Below are 21,074 nucleotides of genomic sequence, written 5' to 3' on the forward strand. Positions count from 1 at the left end.
AGAGAAATTCTATATTGCTGAACCCATGGTGGGGAACAGATAATGCCACACAGACCAGGAAAGAACATTCTATAAAATGCAAAAAAGGGGAAAGAACATCTAATATAACAGAGAGAAAACTGAATGTGTAGAACAGGAGATATAATCTATATGAAAGAAGCACAGATGACTGAATGTACAGTATGTGGGCAGGGTGTATGTACAGATGCACAGGGATGTATAGGAGAGAGATAAGGGCAGGTACAGATGCACAGGGATGTATAGGAGAGAGATAAGGGCAGGGCGTATGTATAGATACACAGGGATGTATAGGAGAGGGATAAGGGCAGGTACAGATACACAGGGATGTATAGGAGAGAGATAAGGGCAGGGTACAGATGCACAGGGATGTATAGGAGAGAGATAAGGGCAGGGTACAGATGCACAGGGATGTATAGGAGAGAGATAAGGGCAGGTACAGATGCACAGGGATGTATAGGAGAGAGATAAGGGCAGGGTACAGATGCACAGGGATGTATAGGAGAGAGATAAGGGCAGGGTACAGATGCACAGGGATGTATAGGAGAGAGATACGGGCAGGGTACAGATACACAGGGATGTATAGGAGAGAGATAAGGGCAGGTACAGATGCACAGGGATGTATAGGAGAGAGATAAGGGCAGGGTACAGATGCACAGGAATGTATAGGAGAGAGATATAAGGGCAGGGCGTATGTATAGATACACAGGGATGTATAGTAAAGAGATAAGTGCAGGTACAGATGCACAGGGAAGTATAGGAGAGAGATAAGGGCAGGGTACAGATGCACAGGGATGTATAGGAGAGAGATAAGGGCAGGTACAGATGCACAGGGATGTATAGGAGAGAGATAAGGGCAGGGTACAGATGCACAGGGATGTATAGGAGAGAGATAAGGGCAGGGTACAGATGCACAGGGATGTATAAGAAAGGGATATAAGGGCAGGGTACAGATGCACAGGGATGTATAGGAGAGAGATAAGGGCAGGGTACAGATGCACAGGGATGTATAGGAAAGGGATATAAGGGCAGGGTACAGATGCACAGGGATGTATAGGAGAGAGATAAGGGCAGGGTACAGATGCACAGGGATGTATAGGAGAGAGATAAGGGCAGGTACAGATGCACAGGGATGTATAGGAGAGAGATAAGGGCAGGGTACAGATGCACAGGGATGTATAGGAGAGAGATAAGGGCAGGGTACAGATGCACAGGGATGTATAAGAAAGGGATATAAGGGCAGGGTACAGATGCACAGGGATGTATAGGAGAGAGATAAGGGCAGGGTACAGATGCACAGGGATGTATAGGAAAGGGATATAAGGGCAGGGTACAGATGCACAGGGATGTATAGGAGAGAGATAAGGGCAGGGGAAAGATGCACAGGGATGTATAGGAAAGGGATATAAGGGCAGGGTACAGATGCACAGGGATGTATAGGAGAGAGATAAGGGCAGGTACAGATGCACAGGGATGTATAGGAGAGAGATAAGGGCAGGGTACAGATGCAAAGGGATGTATAGGAGAGAGATAAGGGCAGGGTACAGATGCACAGGGATGTATAGGAGAGAGATAAGGGCAGGGTACAGATGCACAGGGATGTATAGGAGAGAGATAAGGGCAGGGTACAGATGCACAGGGATGTATAGGAGAGAGATAAGGGCAGGTACAGATGCACAGGGATGTATAGGAGAGAGATAAGGGCAGGTACAGATGCACAGGGATGTATAGGAGAGAGATAAGGGCAGGGTACAGATACACAGGGATGTATAGGAGAGAGATAAGGGCAGGTACAGATGCACAGGGATGTATAGGAGAGAGATAAGGGCAGGGTACAGATGCACAGGGATGTATAGGAGAGAGATAAGGGCAGGGTACAGATACACAGGGATGTATAGGAGAGGGATAAGGGCAGGTACAGATACACAGGGATATATAGGAGAGAGATAAGGGCAGGGTACAGATGCACAGGGATGTATAGGAGAGAGATAAGGGCAGGGTACAGATGCACAGGGATGTATAGGAGAGAGATAAGGGCAGGGTACAGATGCACAGGGATGTATAGGAGAGAGATAAGGGCAGGGTACAGATGCACAGGGATGTATAGGAGAGAGATAAGGGCAGGGTACAGATGCACAGGGATGTATAGGAGAGAGATAAGGGCAGGGTACAGATGCACAGGGATGTATAGGAGAGAGATAAGGGCAGGGTATATAGATGCACAGGGATGTATAGGAGAGAGATAAGAGCAGGTACAGATGCACAGGGATGTATAGGAGAGAGATAAGGGCAGGTACAGATGCACAGGGATGTATAGGAGAGAGATAAGGGCAGGTACAGATGCACAGGGATGTATAGGAGAGAGATAAGGGCAGGGTACAGATACACAGGGATGTATAGGAGAGAGATAAGGGCAGGTACAGATGCACAGGGATGTATAGGAGAGAGATAAGGGCAGGTACAGATGCACAGGGATGTATAGGAGAGAGATAAGGGCAGGGTACAGATGCACAGGGATGTATAGGAGAGAGATAAGGGCAGGGTACAGATGCACAGGGATGTATAGGAGAGAGATAAGGGCAGGGTACAGATGCACAGGGATGTATAGGAGAGAGATAAGGGCAGGGTACAGATGCACAGGGATGTATAGGAGAGAGATAAGGGCAGGGTACAGATGCACAGGGATGTATAGGAGAGGGATAAGGGCAGGTACAGATACACAGGGATGTATAGGAGAGGGATAAGGGCAGGTACAGATACACAGGGATGTATAGGAGAGAGATAAGGGCAGGGTACAGATGCACAGGGATGTATAGGAGAGAGATAAGGGCAGGGTACAGATGCACAGGGATGTATAGGAGAGAGATAAGGGCAGGGTACAGATGCACAGGGATGTATAGGAGAGAGATAAGGGCAGGGTACAGATGCACAGGGATGTATAGGAGAGAGATAAGGGCAGGGTATATAGATGCACAGGGATGTATAGGAGAGAGATAAGAGCAGGTACAGATGCACAGGGATGTATAGGAGAGAGATAAGGGCAGGTACAGATGCACAGGGATGTATAGGAGAGAGATAAGGGCAGGTACAGATGCACAGGGATGTATAGGAGAGAGATAAGGGCAGGGTACAGATACACAGGGATGTATAGGAGAGAGATAAGGGCAGGTACAGATGCACAGGGATGTATAGGAGAGAGATAAGGGCAAGGTACAGATGCACAGGGATGTATAGGAGAGAGATAAGGGCAGGGTACAGATGCACAGGGATGTATAGGAGAGGGATAAGGGCAGGTACAGATACACAGGGATGTATAGGAGAGAGATAAGGGCAGGGTACAGATGCACAGGGATGTATAGGAGAGGGATAAGGGCAGGTACAGATACACAGGGATATATAGGAGAGAGATAAGGGCAGGGTACAGATGCACAGGGATGTATAGGAGAGAGATAAGGGCAGGGTACAGATGCACAGGGATGTATAGGAGAGAGATAAGGGCAGGTACAGATGCACAGGGATGTATAGGAGAGAGATAAGGGCAGGGTACAGATGCACAGGGATGTATAGGAGAGAGATAAGGGCAGGGTACAGATGCACAGGGATGTATAGGAGAGAGATAAGGGCAGGGTATATAGATGCACAGGGATGTATAGGAGAGAGATAAGGGCAGGTACAGATGCACAGGGATGTATAGGAGAGAGATAAGGGCAGGTACAGATGCACAGGGATGTATAGGAGAGAGATAAGGGCAGGTACAGATGCACAGGGATGTATAGGAGAGAGATAAGGGCAGGTACAGATGCACAGGGATGTATAGGAGAGAGATAAGGGCAGGTACAGATGCACAGGGATGTATAGGAGAGGGATACGGGCAGAGTACAGATGCACAGGGATGTATAGGAGAGAGATAAGGGCAGGGTACAGATGCACAGGGATGTATAGGAGAGAGATAAGGGCAGGGTACAGATGCACAGGGATGTATAGGAGAGAGATAAGGGCAGGGTACAGATGCACAGGGATGTATAGGAGAGAGATAAGGGCAGGGTACAGATGCACAGGGATGTATAGGAGAGAGATACGGGCAGGTACAGATGCACAGGGATGTATAGGAGAGAGATAAGGGCAGGTACAGATGCACAGGGATGTATAGGAGAGAGATAAGGGCAGGTACAGATGCACAGGGATGTATAGGAGAGAGATAAGGGCAGGGTACAGATGCACAGGGATGTATAGGAGAGAGATAAGGGCAGGTACAGATGCACAGGGATGTATAGGAGAGAGATAAGGGCAGGTACAGATACACAGGGATGTATAGGAGAGAGATAAGGGCAGGTACAGATGCACAGGGATGTATAGGAGAGAGATAAGGGCAGGGTACAGATGCACAGGGATGTATAGGAGAGAGATAAGGGCAGGTACAGATGCACAGGGATGTATAGGAGAGAGATAAGGGCAGGTACAGATACACAGGGATGTATAGGAGAGAGATAAGGGCAGGTACAGATGCACAGGGATGTATAGGAGAGAGATAAGGGCAGGGTACAGATGCACAGGGATGTATAGGAGAGAGATAAGGGCAGGGTACAGATACACAGGGATGTATAGGAGAGAGATAAGGGCAGGTACAGATACACAGGGATGTATAGGAGAGAGATAAGGGCAGGTACAGATGCACAGGGATGTATAGGAGAGAGATAAGGGCAGGTACAGATGCACAGGGATGTATAGGAGAGATATAAAGGCAGGGTACAGATACACAGGGATGTATAGGAGAGAGATAAGGGCAGGGACAGATGCACAGGGATGTATAGGAGAGAGATAAGGGCAGGTACAGATGCACAGGGATGTATAGGAGAGAGATAAGGGCAGGTACAGATACACAGGGATGTATAGGAGAGAGATAAGGGCAGGGTACAGATACACAGGGATGTATAGGAGAGAGATAAGGGCAGGTATAGATACACAGGGATGTATAGGAGAGAGATAAGGGCAGGTACAGATGCACAGGGATGTATAGGAGAGAGATATAAGGGCAGGGCACATGTATAGACACAGAGGGATGCATAGGAGAGATATAAGGGCAGGGTATATAGATACACAGGGATGTATAGGAAAGGGATATAAGGGCAGGGTATATGCATAGATGGGCAGGGTGTATGTATAGATGCACAGGGATATATAGGAGAGAGATATAAGGGCAGGGCGTATGTATAGATACACAGGGATGTATAGGGAGAGATGTATAGATACACAGGGATGTATAGGAGAGAGATGTATAGATGCACAGGGATGTATAAAGAGATGTATAGACACACGGGGATGTATAGAGAGATGTATAGACACACAGGGATGTATAGGCCGGGCCAGATTTCTGGCAAGGCCACATAGGCCATGGCCTAGGGCACCAGAAATTTAGGGGCGGCTCAGTGAGGGACAGTAAAGCTGTTCCATGCAGCCATCCCTATCTACAAGGACAGCTTTAACCTTTGAACTCTCTGTCCTGTACTTGTGCCGTCCCTGCAAGACCTGTAAGCTCTATCCTGCAGGCACACATCAGTCTAACTCTCATGGTGGCACAATGGGTCCATCATTAATGAGATGGCAAACATAACATAAAAGTTCTTAAGGAAAATATAACTTATAATTTATACACATATTACTGAAATAGATATTGTCTGTGACATCCAATGATGGAAAGTAAGTAGAATTCTCATTGGGGCACACAGAGATAACAACCATACAGACGGTATAATTGGCCTTGGGCGGTAAAAAGTACAAATCCGGCCCTGTGTATAGGGAGAGATGTATAGACAAGCAGGGATGTATAGTGGCTGGATAGTGTAATGGTTAAGGGCTCTGCCTTTGACACAGGAGACCTGGGTTCAAATCTCGGCTCTGCCTGTTCAGTAAGCCAGCACCTATTTCAGTAAGGAGTTTCTTGGGCAAGTCTCCCTAACACTGCTACTGCCTACTGAGTGCCCTCTAGTGGCTGCCTCGCAAGCGCTTTGAGTCCGACAGGAGAAAGGCGCTATACAAATACTGCCATTAGATGTATAAACACACTAGGATGTATAGGGGAAAGATGTATAGACACACAGGGATGTATAGGGAGATGTATAGACACACAGGGGTGTATAGGGAGATGTATAGACACACAGGGATGTATAGGGAGATGTATAGACACACAGGGATGTATAGGAGAGCAGGGCCGGTTTAAGCAACAATGGGGCACCAGGGCAAAATAAACCTGCCCCCCCCCCCCCCCCCCCCCAATAGATACCCCGAAACAAAAATCGGCATTAAGGGACCTTTTTTGCAGCTGGTATAGTCAGGGTGTGAAGCCCCAATCGGTCGGAGCTCCACATTCTGGCTACCCCAGCCTGCATGGGGGACAAGGGGTTAAAAAGTTTCAGGAGGGGGGACCCCACATAATTTAAAAAAAGAAATTCCCACACTCTAAACATAAAATTTTTGGGGGGAAAATAGGAAAAAATGCCAGGGATCTTCATACAGCCATATTACGGCTGTATAGCGATCCCTGGCCAAAGCGCTGCAGCTGCGTATAGACCCCCTGGAAACCCCGTCAGGAAATGTATTGCTCTTTCTTTTGATGAATGTAAAATTACACTACCGTTAGGTTTGCTACTAAAAGTGACATTTACCGCATTTAAAAGTATACTTTTTTCCTTCTAAACTTTAAAATCAATTTTCTCAAAAACTATAAGGTCTTTTTGAAAAATTGTTTTTTCCTCTTATTCCCAATGATCTCCTTAACCTATCCTGCAAATGTAGGGTTTCTAGCATTTAAGGTGGATTTGCTATTAACCGTTAAAGTCGGCGGGTTTTTAAATGTGTCTTTTTTTTTTCCTTTGAAAAACTTTAAAATCGATTTTCTCAAAAACTATAAGGTCTTTTTGAAATGTTTTTCTCCTCTTGTAGCCACTGGGGGCCCCTACAAGCTCTGGGGCCCTGGGGCAATTGCCCCCCTTTGCCTCTATGGTAGCGCCGGCCCTGTAGGAGAGATATGTATAGACACACAGGGGTGTATAGGGAGAGATGTATAGACACACAGGGGTGTATAGGAGAGAGATGTATAGACACACAGGGGTGTATAAGGAGAGATGTATAGAAACACTGGGATGTATAGGAGGGAGATGTATAGACACACAGGGATGTATAGGGAGATATGTATAAACACACAGGGATGTATAGGAGAGAGATGGATAGACACACAGGGGTGTATAGGAGAGAGATGTATAGACACACAGGGATGTATAGGGAGATATATGTATAGACACACAGGGGTGTATAGGGAGAGATGTATAGACACATAGGGATGTATAGGGAGAGATGTATAGACACACAGGGGTGTATAGGAGAGAGATGTATAGACACACAGGGGTGTATAAGGAGAGATGTATAGAAACACTGGGATGTATAGGAGGGAGATGTATAGACACACAGGGATGTACAGGGAGATATGTATAAACACACAGGGATGTATAGGGGGAGAGATGTATAGACAAACAGGGATGTATAGGGAGAGAGATGTATAGACACACAGGGATGTATAGGAGAGAGATGTATAGACACACTGGGATGTATATGGGACAGATGTATAGACACACTGGAATGTATAGGGGAGAGATGTATCGACACACAGGGATGTATAGGAGAGAGATGTATAGACACACAGGGATGTATAGGGGCGATATGTATAGACACACAGGGGTGTATAGGAGGGAGATGTATAGACACACAGGGATGTATAGGGAGAGATGTATAGACACACAGGGATGTATAGGAGAGAGATGTATAGACACACAGGGGTGTATAGGGAGAGATGTATAGACACGCAGGGATGTATATGAGAGAGATGGATAGACACACAGGGGTGTATAGGAGAGAGATGTATAGACACACAGGGATGTATAGGGAGAGAGATGTATAGACACACAGGGGTGTATAGGGAGAGATGTATAGACGCACAGGGATGTATAGGGAGAGAGATGTATAGACACACAGGGATGTATAGGGAGAGATGTATAGACACATAGGGATGTATAGGAGAGAGATGTATAGACACACAGGGATGTATAGGGAGAGATGTATAGACACACAGGGATGTATAGGGGAGAGATATATAGACACACAGGGATGTATAGGGAGAGATGTATAGACACGCAGGGATGTATAGGAGAGAGATGTATAGACACACAGGGATGTATAGGGGAGAGATGTATAGACACACAGGGGTGTATAAGGAGAGATGTATAGACACACAGGGATGTATAGGGGAGAGATGTATAGACACACAGGGATGTATAGGGGAGAGATGTATAGACAGACAGATGTATAGGGGAGAGATGTATAGACACACGGGGATGTATAGTAAAGAGATATATAGACACACAGGGATGTATAGGGGAGAGATGTATAGACACACCGGGATGTATAGGAGAGAGATATATAGAAACACAGGGATATATAGGGGAGAGATGTATAGACACACAGGGATGTATAGGGGCGATATGTATAGACACACAGGGGTGTATAGGAGGGAGATGGATAGACACACAGGGATGTATAGGGGAAAGATGTATAGACACATAGGGATGTATAGGGAGAGAGATGTATAGACACACAGGGATGTATAGGGAAGAGATGTATAGACACATAGGGATGTATAGGGAGAGATGTATAGACACAAAGGGATGTATAGGGAGAGATGTATAGACACAAAGGGATGTATAGGGAGAGATGTATAGAACCACAGGGATGTATAGGGAGAGAGATGTATAGACACACAGGGATGTATAGGGAGAGATGTATAGACACAAAGGGATGTATAGGGGAGAGATGTATAGACACAGGAATGTATAGGAGAGATATGTATAGACACACAGGGATGTATAGGAGAGAGATGTATAGACACACAGGGATGTATTGGAGAGAGATGTATAGACGCACAGGGATGTATAGGGAGAGATGTATAGACACACAGGGATGTATTGGAGAGAGATGTATAGACGCACAGGGATGTATAGGGGAGAGATGTGTAGACACACAGGGATGTATTGGAGAGAGATGTATAGACGCACAGGGGACACACAGGGATGTATTGGAGAGAGATGTATAGACGCACAGGGATGTATAGGGAGAGATGTATAGACACACAGGGATGTATTGGAGAGAGATGTATAGACGCACAGGGATGTATTGGAGAGAGATGTATAGACGCACAGGGATGTATAGGGAGAGATGTATAGACACACAGGGATGTATTGGAGAGAGATGTATAGACGCACAGGGATGTATAGGGAGAGATGTATAGACACACAGGGATGTATAGGGAGAGAGATGTATACACACATGGGGATGTATAGGAGAGAGATATGTAGACACACAGGGTTGTATAGGGAGAGAGATGTATAGACACACAGGGATGTATAGGAGAGAGATGTATAGACACACAGGGATGTATAGGGGAGAGATGTATAGACACACAGATGTATAGGGGAGAGATGTATAGACACACAGGGATGTATAGGGGAGAGATGTATAGACACACAGGGGTGTATAGAGGAGAGATGTATAGACACACAGGGATGTATAGGGAGAGATGTATAGACACACAGGGATGTATAGGAGAGAGATGGATAGACACACCGGGGTGTATAGGAGAGAGATGTATAGAACCACAGGGATGTATAGGGGAGAGATGTATAGACACACAGGGATGTATAGGAGAGAGATATATAGACACACAGAGATGTATAGGGAGAGAGATGTATAGACACATAGGGATGTATAGGGGAGAGATTTATAGACACACAGGGATGTATAGGGGAGAGATGTATAGGCACACAGGGATGTATAGGGAAGAGATGTATATACACACAGGGGTGTATAAGGAGAGATGTATAGACACACAGGGATGTATAGGGAGAGAGATGTATAGACACACAGGGATGTATAGACACAAAGGGATGTATAGGGGAGAGATGTATAGACACACAGGAATGTATAGGAGAGATATGTATAGACACACAGGGATGTATAGGAGAGAGATGTATAGACACACAGGGATGTATTGGAGAGAGATGTATAGACGCACAGGGATGTATAGGGGAGAGATGTATAGACACACAGATGTATAGGGGAGAGATGTATAGACACACAGGGATGTATAGGGGAGAGATGTATAGACACACAGGGGTGTATAGAGGAGAGATGTATAGACACACAGGGATGTATAGGGAGAGATGTATAGACACACAGGGATGTATAGGGGAGAGATATATAGACACACAGGGATGTATAGGGAGAGATGTATAGACACGCAGGGATGTATAGGAGAGAGATGTATAGACACACAGGGATGTATAGGGGAGAGATGTATAGACACACAGATGTATAGGGGAGAGATGTATAGACACACAGGGATGTATAGGGAGAGATGTATAGACACGCAGGGATGTATAGGAGAGAGATGTATAGACACATAGGGCCTGATTCACAAAGCGGTGCAAACTTTTTCGCGAACTTCGCGAATCGCGGCAAATTGCGCGCGCAAAAGTCCTCGAAAAAGTTTGCACCACTTTGTGAATCAGGCCCATAGGGGTGTATAAGGAGAGATGTATAGACACACAGGGATGTATAGGAGGGAGATGTATAGACACACAGGGATGTATAGGAGAGATATGTATAGACACACAGGGGTGTATAGGAGAGATATGTATAGACACACAGGGATGTATAGGGAGAGATGTATAGACACACAGGGATGTATAGGAGATAGATGTATAGACACACAGGGATGTATAAGGGAGAGATGTATAGACACATAGGGATGTATTGAAAAGTTATGTATAGATGCACAGGGGTGTATAGGAGAGATATGTATAGACACACAGGGATGTATAGGGAGAGATGTATAGACACACAGGGATGTATAGGAGATAGATGTATAGACACACAGGGATGTATAAGGGAGAGATGTATAGACACATAGGGATGTATTGAAAAGTTATGTATAGATGCACAGGGGTGTATAGACACACAGGGATGTATAGGGGAGAGATGTATAGACACACAGGGATGAATAGGGAGAGATGTATAGACACGCTGGGATGTATAGGAGAGAGATGTATAGACACATAGGGCCTGATTCACAAAGCGGTGCAAACTTTTTCGCGGACTTTTTCGCGCGCAATTTTCCGCGATCGCGCAAATCGCGGCAAATTGCGCGCGCAAAAGTCCTCGAAAAAGTTTGCACCGCTTTGTGAATCAGGCCCATAGGGGTGTATAAGGATATAGACACACAGGGATGTATAGGAGGGAGATGTATAGACACACAGGGATGTATAGGAGAGAGATGTATAGACACACAGGGGTGTATAGGAGAGATATGTATAGACACACAGGGATGTATAGGGGAGAGATGTATAGACAGACAGATGTATAGGGGAGAGATGTATAGACACACGGGGATGTATAGTAAAGAGATATATAGACACACAGGGATGTATAGGAGAGATATATATAGAAACACAGGGATATATAGGGGAGAGATGTATAGACACACAGGGATGTATAGGGGCGATATGTATAGACACACAGGGGTGTATAGGAGGGAGATGGATAGACACACAGGGATGTATAGGGGAAAGATGTATAGACACATAGGGATGTATAGGGAGAGAGATGTATAGACACACAGGGATGTATAGGGAAGAGATGTATAGACACATAGGGATGTATAGGGAGAGATGTATAGACACAAAGGGATGTATAGGGAGAGATGTATAGACACAAAGGGATGTATAGGGAGAGATGTATAGAACCACAGGGATGTATAGGGAGAGAGATGTATAGACACACAGGGATGTATAGGGAGAGATGTATAGACACAAAGGGATGTATAGGGGAGAGATGTATAGACACAGGAATGTATAGGAGAGATATGTATAGACACACAGGGATGTATAGGAGAGAGATGTATAGACACACAGGGATGTATTGGAGAGAGATGTATAGACGCACAGGGATGTATAGGGAGAGATGTATAGACACACAGGGATGTATTGGAGAGAGATGTATAGACGCACAGGGATGTATAGGGGAGAGATGTGTAGACACACAGGGATGTATTGGAGAGAGATGTATAGACGCACAGAGGACACACAGGGATGTATTGGAGAGAGATGTATAGACGCACAGGGATGTATAGGGAGAGATGTATAGACACACAGGGATGTATTGGAGAGAGATGTATAGACGCACAGGGATGTATTGGAGAGAGATGTATAGACGCACAGGGATGTCTAGGGAGAGATGTATAGACACACAGGGATGTATTGGAGAGAGATGTATAGACGCACAGGGATGTATAGGGAGAGATGTATAGACACACAGGGATGTATAGGGAGAGAGATGTATACACACATGGGGATGTATAGGAGAGAGATATGTAGACACACAGGGTTGTATAGGGAGAGAGATGTATAGACACACAGGGATGTATAGGAGAGAGATGTATAGACACACAGGGATGTATAGGGGAGAGATGTATAGACACACAGATGTATAGGGGAGAGATGTATAGACACACAGGGATGTATAGGGGAGAGATGTATAGACACACAGGGGTGTATAGAGGAGAGATGTATAGACACACAGGGATGTATAGGGAGAGATGTATAGACACACAGGGATGTATAGGAGAGAGATGGATAGACACACCGGGGTGTATAGGAGAGAGATGTATAGAACCACAGGGATGTATAGGGGAGAGATGTATAGACACACAGGGATGTATAGGAGAGAGATATATAGACACACAGAGATGTATAGGGAGAGAGATGTATAGACACATAGGGATGTATAGGGGAGAGATTTATAGACACACAGGGATGTATAGGGGAGAGATGTATAGGCACACAGGGATGTATAGGGAAGAGATGTATATACACACAGGGGTGTATAAGGAGAGATGTATAGACACACAGGGATGTATAGGGAGAGAGATGTATAGACACACAGGGATGTATAGGGAGAGATGTATAGACACAAAGGGATGTATAGGGGAGAGATGTATAGACACACAGGAATGTATAGGAGAGATATGTATAGACACACAGGGATGTATAGGAGAGAGATGTATAGACACACAGGGATGTATTGGAGAGAGATGTATAGACGCACAGGGATGTATAGGGAGAGATGTATAGACACACAGGGATGTATTGGAGAGAGATGTATAGACGCAAAGGGATGTATAGGGAGAGATGTATAGACACACAGGGATGTATAGGGAGAGAGATGTATACACACATGGGGATGTATAGGAGAGAGATATGTAGACACACAGGGATGTATAGGGAGAGAAATGTATAGACACACAGGGATGTATAGGGGAGAGATGTATAGACACACAGATGTATAGGGGAGAGATGTATAGACACACAGGGATGTATAGGGGAGAGATGTATAGACACACAGGGGTGTATAGAGGAGAGATGTATAGACACACAGGGATGTATAGGGGAGAGATGTATAGACACACAGGGATGTATAGGGGAGAGATGTATAGACACACAGGGATGTATTGGAGAGTTATGTATAGATGCACAGGAATGTATAGGGAGAGATGTATAGATACACAGGGATATATAGGAGAGAGATATAAGGGCAGGGTATATGTATAGACGCACAGTTATGTATAGGGAGAGATGTATAGGACAGAACTATTGTGACTAGGAGATGGGACAGACTAGGGATATCTGCAGATATATAGCGGAGGTGACATCTCTTTCGCTGGGCTGCCAGCATGGGACGGAGATAATATATACACACACAGCCGCCAGCTACTGAGCTAATCAGAAAATTGATCAGAATTAGGGAGGGACACCCTGTGCAGGACGTGCTGCGAATCCATCATACGGAGCGCAGCGATGCGCTGCAACACTCCAAAAATACAAAACATGGGTTAATGATGTCACCGCCAGCAATTAACCGTGGCCGCTCAGCGCTGTGCGGGGACTGGAGGCTGAGGGGTCAATGATGTCACCAGGATGGGAGGCTGAGGGGTCAATGATGTCACCAGGATGGGAGGCTGAGGGGTTAATGATGTCATCAAGACTGGAGGCTGAGGGGTCAATGATGTCACCAGGATGGGAGGCTGAGGGGTTAATGATGTCATCAAGACTGGAGGCTGAGGGGTAATGATGTCATCAGGACTGGAGGCTGAGGGGTAATGATGTCACCAAGACTGGAGGCTGAGGGGTTAATGATGTCATCAGGACAGAAGGCTGAGGGGTTAATGATGTCATCAGGACAGAAAGCTGAGGGGTTAATGATGTCATCAGGTGACACAGGTGCCAGAAGGGATAATAGCCACTATAAAAGTATAATGACGCAGACACTGGAGGGCCAGACGGTAATAATGTCATAAAATGTAAAGAGATGGAGCTGCCCAAATAACTGCAGAACTGAGGGGGAATATTCCATATTCACTGCAGAGCAATACAACATCTCTGCAGAACAGCTCAGCATCAAATTCCATGTTGTGTTACATGTGACATGACTATGTGCTCTGTACAGTGCTGCAGGAGATGTCAGTGCTATATAAATACATAATAATAATATGGTAGGACATTAGACTATGACTATGGGAGGATTAGAGTGTGAGCTCCTCTGAGGACAGTCAGTGACATGACTATGTACTCTGTAATGTGCTTCAGAAGATGTCAGTGCTATATAAATACATAATAATATGGTAGGACATTAGACTATGACTATGGGAGGATTAGAGTGTGAGCTCCTCTGAGGACAGTCAGTGACATGACTATGTACTCTGTAATGTGCTGCAGAAGATGTCAGTGCTATATAAATACATAATAATAATATGGTAGAACATTAGACTATGACAATGGTAGGATTAGATTGTGAGCTCCTCTGAGGACAGTGACATGACTATGTACTCTGTAATGTCCTGCAGGAAATGTCAGTGCTACATAAATACATAATTATAATATGGTAGGACATTAGACTATGACTATGGTAGGATTAGAGTGTGAGCTCCTCTGAGGACAGTCAGTGACATAACTATGTACTCTGTAATGTGGTGCAGAAGATGTTACTGCTATATAAATACATAATAATATGGAAGGACATTAGACTAGGACTATGGTAGGATTAGATTGTGAGCTCCTCTGAGGACAGTCAGTGACATGACTATGTACTCTGTAATGTGCTGCAGAAGATGTTACTGCTATATAAATACATAATAATATGGTAGGATATTAGACTATGACTATGGTAGAATTAGATTGTGAGCTCCTCTGAGGACAGTCAGCGACATGATTATTTACTCTGTAATGTGCTGCAGAAGATGTTGGTGCTATATAAATACATAATAATAATATGGTAGGACATTAGACTATGACTATGGTGGGATTAGATTGTGAGCTCCTCTGTGGACAGTCAGTGACATGACTATGTACTCTGTAAGAAGATGTCAGTGCTATATAAATACATAATAATCATATGGTAGGACATTACACTATGACTATGGTAGGATTAGATTGTGAGCTCCTCTGAGAACAGTCAGTGACATGACTATGTACCGAAAGGTTGGTGGTTCAAGCCCACCCAGGGACGGCCTTGCCTTCGGTGGCTGGATGGAGTAATGGTTAAGGGCTCTGCCTCTGACACACGAGACCTGGGTTTGAAACTCGTTTTTGCCTGTTCAGTGAACCAGCACCTATTCAGTAGGAGATGTTGGGCAAGACTCCCTAACACTGCTACTGCCTATAGAGCGCGTCCTAGTGGCTACAGCTCTGGCGCTTTGAGTCTGCCAGGAGAAAAGCGCAATATAAATATTCCGTGTTTGTTTGTTTACTCTGCAGAAGAGGTCAGTGCTATATAAATACATAATAATAATATGGTAGGACATTAGACTATGACTATGGCAGGATTAGAGTGTGAGCTCCTCTGAGGACAGTCAGTGACATGACTATGTACTCTGTAAAGTGCTGCAGAAGATGTCAGTGCTATATAAATACATAATAATAATATGGTAGGACATTACACTATGACTATGGCAGGATTAGAGTGTGAGCTTCTCTGAGGACAGTCAGTGACATGACTATGTACTCTGTAAAGTGCTGCAGAAGATGTCAGTGCTATATAAATGCATAATAATGATATGGTAGGACATTACACCATGACTATAGTAGGATTAGAGTGTAAGCTCCTCTGAGGACAGTCAGTGACATAACTATGTACTCTGTAAAGTGCTGCAGAAGATGTCAGTGCTATATAAATACATAATAATAAGGTATGACATTAGACTAAGACTATGGTAGGATTAGATTGTGAGCCCCTCTGAGGACAGTCAGTGACATGACTATGTACTCTGTAATATGCTGCAGAAGTTGTTAGTGCTATATATAAATGCATAATAATGATATGGTAGGACATTACACCATGACTATAGTAGGATTAGAGTGTAAGCTCCTCTGAGGATAGTCAGTGACATAACTATGTACTCTGTAAAGTGCTGCAGAAGATGTCAGTGCTATATAAATACATAATAATATGGTAGAACATTAGACTATGACTATGATAGGATTACAGTGTAAGCTCCTCTGAGGACAGTCAGTGATGTGACTATGTACTCTGTAATGTGCTGCAGAAGATGTCAGAGCTATATAAATACATAATAATATTATGGTATGACATTAGACTATGACTATGGTAGGATTAGATTGTGAGCTCCTCTGAGGACAGTCAGTGACATGACTATGTACTCTGTAATGTGCTGCAGGAGATGTCAGTGCTATATAAATACATAATAATAATATGGCAGGACATTAGACTATGACTATGGTAGGATTAGACTGTGAGCTCCTCTGAGGACAGTCAGTGACATGACTATGTACTCTGTACAGTGCTGCAGGAGATGTCAGTGCTATATAAATACATAATAATAATAATATGGTAGGACATTAGACTGTGACTATGGTAGGATTAGAGTGTGAGCTCCTCTGAGGACAGTCAGTGACATGACTATGTGCTCTGTAATGTGCTGCAGAAGATGTCAGTGCTATATAAATACATAATAATAATATGGTAGGACATTAGACTATGACTATGGCAGGATTAGAGTGTGAGCTCCTCTGAGAACAGTCAGTGACATGACTATGTGCTCTGTAATGTGCTGCAGAAGATGTCAGTGCTATATAAATACATAATAATAATATGGTAGGACATTAGACTATGACTATGGCAGGATTAGAGTGTGAGCTCCTCTGAGAACAGTCAGTGACATGACTATGTGCTCTGTAATGTGCTGCAGGAGATGTCAGTGCTGTATAAATACATAATAATAATATGGTAGGACATTAGACTATGACTATGGCAGGATTAGAGTGTGAGCTCCTCTGAGGACAGTCAGTGACATGACTATGTACTCTGTAATGTGCTGCAGGAGATGTCAGTGCTGTATAAATACATAATAATAATATGGTAGGACATTAGACTATGACTATGGCAGGATTAGAGTGTGAGCTCCTCTGAGGACAGTCAGTGACATGACTATGTACTCTGTAATGTGCTGCAGGAGATGTCAGTGATGTATAAATACATAATAATAATAATATGGTAGGACATTAGACTAGGACTATGGTAGGATTAGATTGTGAGCTCCTCTGTGGACAGCCAGTGACATGACTATGAGGGGGCACAAAGGGGGCATCACCTGAGATTTGCTTAACTCAGGTGATAAAACTGGCTACTTGGCCAGTTTGCTGGCATGCTTTATTTTTTATTTGCTCACAAGCTGCTCCTGTGTGGACAGATCACAGAAAAATCAATCCAGCCCTCAGCCTGTGTCTGATGACTCTACCAGCAACGGGGAGGGGGAAGAGGAAGGATAGAGAGAAACACTGTGTGTATAATTGCTTATGTTAGTAACTAAGCATTGCTGCAGACTAAGCTCTAGTTTAGTGGCTAATTTGAAAGGAAAAAAATGTAAGCTTTCAGCTTGTAAGCCTTCTTCAGACTCTATTCCTGTTGACTGACAATGTTAGAACACACAATCAGAAGGAGGTAGAGAGATTTATTTTGCAAATATAAGTATGATCTAGATACATTAATTTCAAGGGATCTTGCAAGGATTATGAGGTATTTATGGCAAACAGATAAGACCCTTGGATTACCCAATACTAACATAGACTCAAGCTGACATGGAGAGTATTTCATTTTTATTACAGACCCTATCCTATTCCGTGTACGCTGCTGGAGCCTGGAAACTGTGCCCCAGTGCAGCGCCGGCCGTGGCAGGAGATGTCCGTGCTATATAAATAATAATAATAATAATAATGTAGAGAGACATTAGACTAGGACTATGGTAGGATTAGATGGGGCTTGATCCATCAATCTTAATGTGCTGTAGTGCGCACTATGGACACCTCACATAGCAGTGCTCGTTGCCGTGTAAGGAGCATGCCTGCCTTAGTTACGCGCATTGCTTCCTTAGCAATGTGCATAACATTAAGTGTAGGCGGTCCTGCTTCTGTGACGTATCACTACCGCGATACTGCACTCGTGGCCGAGTAACATAATGTAAATTAACACAGTGGTGGCTGTGAGTATTACAGTCAGGAGAATTCACAGAAGCAGGACCGCCCACAGTTAGAATGGATCCGAGATAAACTTTTACTCATTGCATAATTGTGTTCCTTTCATATAGCCAAATACTTTTTTTTTTAATACTCTAATTCGCTATAAACTAAAAAAGCCTCGTCCACAGCTCCTTTTGTGCCTTGGCATTGTAGCAAGGGCTTATGGGAGCTCAGTCTGGGCAGGAGGAGGAGGTGTTACTAGCCAGAGATTTCAGAGGCAGAGGGGAGGAGGAGAGGGGACTGAATTTACACACAGGCAAGCTGATAGCATCACCAGCCCTCAGCCTGTGACAATGTGACTAACAGAACATGGCTGCCCTCCTTGTATCACAGGAGTAAATAATCATAAACCGTTGAAGCGGTTTGCAGCTAGATTTGCTGTGTATACATCTTATATAAAGTTTAGATAGTTTAGACAAGTTACTTGTTATAGTTAGTTTTTCATCTCGGATCCGCTTTAAGTTGGCCTGCAGCTAAGGAAGCAATGTGCGTAACTAAGGAAGGCAGGCGCCTTACACGGCAGCGAGCACTGCTATGTAAGGCGCGCACTACAGCACATTAAGCTTGATGAATCAAGCCCATCGTGAGCTCCTCTGAGGACAGTGACAGGACTATATATTAAAGTTCAGTAGAAGATACCAGCACTATATAAATAATATTAATAACATGTACAAATGGGGGGGGGATGTGAATGAACCCTTATTGCATTCTCCATTCTGTTTCATGTGCATCCCGCCTCACTGTCTGATGGTGGACAAAACATTGTTCTGCCTGCTGTCTCTAACCATGGAAGTCAGTCACAGTGCATCTGAGCCACCTGAAGTCTCTTTTGAGACTTTTGATTGTCTTGTGTGCTCCTATTACTTAATAAGTAACCTAGTTTGAGGTAAGGCAATGATGGTTCTAGCTAGGGTAACAGCTGGACTTGCCCTCTTCTTCCTCCTCGTCATCCTCTTCTTTCTCGATCCGTTCTCCCTTCACCACCTCCTTAGCTTCCCTCACCACTTCACGGAGACAGTACACGGGATGCGCCCTAACCTCAGACACCCGGCGAGCAAAGCAATGACCACGGGTGCTTCCTGATAAGAGGTCACATCCTGGGAGGAAGGGGTTGGGACACGATCCTCGGAGGAAAGAGAGGGAGAGTTCTTCGAGGAGTCCAAGGAAACAAGAGGCCGTGTTCTGTCCTTGGCACAAGTACGCATGAGGAAGTCTCTCACAGGCGTGGATGAGGGTGATCCATAACACGTATGGACCTGGAGCTCCCGGCTCCTGGAGTATTGGCCCCAATACAGCCATAGAGGCTCTTAGCACCCGGGAGAGGGCTGGGTGTAAATAACGACGCATGTAAAGTTCCACTCCAGGGAAGCCTACACGCCATTGTCCATCAGCTCCCCACGGAAAGAGGTGGAACGCCTTTGGTGGTATCCCATCTTCATTTATCCATTCATCTAGATGTTGGGCTCTGGGAGGCCAACCATTAACTTCTACCACAGGAACAATATCAAAGCGAATGAGCAGACCGCTGGGTTTAGACAGCAGGATGGAGGCACATGGTCCCCACTTCTCTGCCTGCTCTAGAGTCAGAGGAAGGGAGGACTTCGGGAGGTTGGACACTGCAGAGAAGAGGGCAGGCAGGAACCACAGAGAGATGTGGTATGGAGTGACATGGGGGGAATCAGAGCTCTGCTCTCCATCTTCAGGCTTGAAGAGCGATACAGGAAGGAGGTAATGGCATGGATTAAGCTGTAAGAGGACATCTGGAGATGGTAGACGGAGGATGGGGACCAAGAGCGTGTAGTTGATGGAGTGTGAGAAGAAGGGAGAAGGAGATCCTAAATCACTGGGGGAGACATCCAAGTTTCCGGAGCACAATCCACCGGAGAGAAGAAGAAAGGCGTTTGGAGATGGCAGAGGTTGGACCTGGGCTGTGGAAAGATGATGACAAGAAAAAAAAAAAAATATGGTGATTATTTGGAAAAAAAAAAAAAGTCCCACTTTACCCATAAACCTAGGAGAGTGCGGTGAGTTGATTATAAAGAGGGCTCCCAGATTCCTTCATAAGTCCTCTCATCATGGGCTTGTCTGACCACAAACAGAGGATATGCCCTTTGCCAGCAGACAATGGCAACCTACAAAGTGGGTTGGGGGCTGGGAGGGCTTTGTGGCTCCATTTGCAGATTGCCCCCAATAGGCTGAGCGTCACATCAGCAGGCTCAGCAGTTCTTGGGTTAGACAAGCCTCATTGGGGACAAGGGGATAATGGTGGTCTCCCTCATATGGAAGTAACTGAGATGAACTTTTATAGTGCAACAATCCCACCTCTTTCCTCAAGGTGGCCATACACTGGTGGATTTGCCATCAGAT

The 21,074-nt window shown here is 44.9% G+C and overlaps 1 protein-coding gene across 1 annotated transcript in view; it reads right to left on the bottom strand.

Annotated features, from left to right (window-relative positions):
• Positions 1-18,134: 18,134 nt before the first annotated feature.
• Positions 18,135-21,074, bottom strand: part of LOC137560840 (nucleotidyltransferase MB21D2-like) — a 38,039-nt gene continuing 35,099 nt past the window's right edge. Inside the window, exon 4 of the mRNA XM_068271975.1 lies at positions 18,135-20,635. Within this exon, the coding sequence (XP_068128076.1) occupies positions 19,611-20,635 (1,025 nt within the window). The 3' untranslated portion in view covers positions 18,135-19,610. The remainder of the gene's footprint in view (positions 20,636-21,074) is intronic.

Source organism: Hyperolius riggenbachi, chromosome 3 (assembly GCF_040937935.1).
Source record: "Hyperolius riggenbachi isolate aHypRig1 chromosome 3, aHypRig1.pri, whole genome shotgun sequence".
NCBI lineage: Eukaryota > Metazoa > Chordata > Amphibia > Anura > Hyperoliidae > Hyperolius > Hyperolius riggenbachi.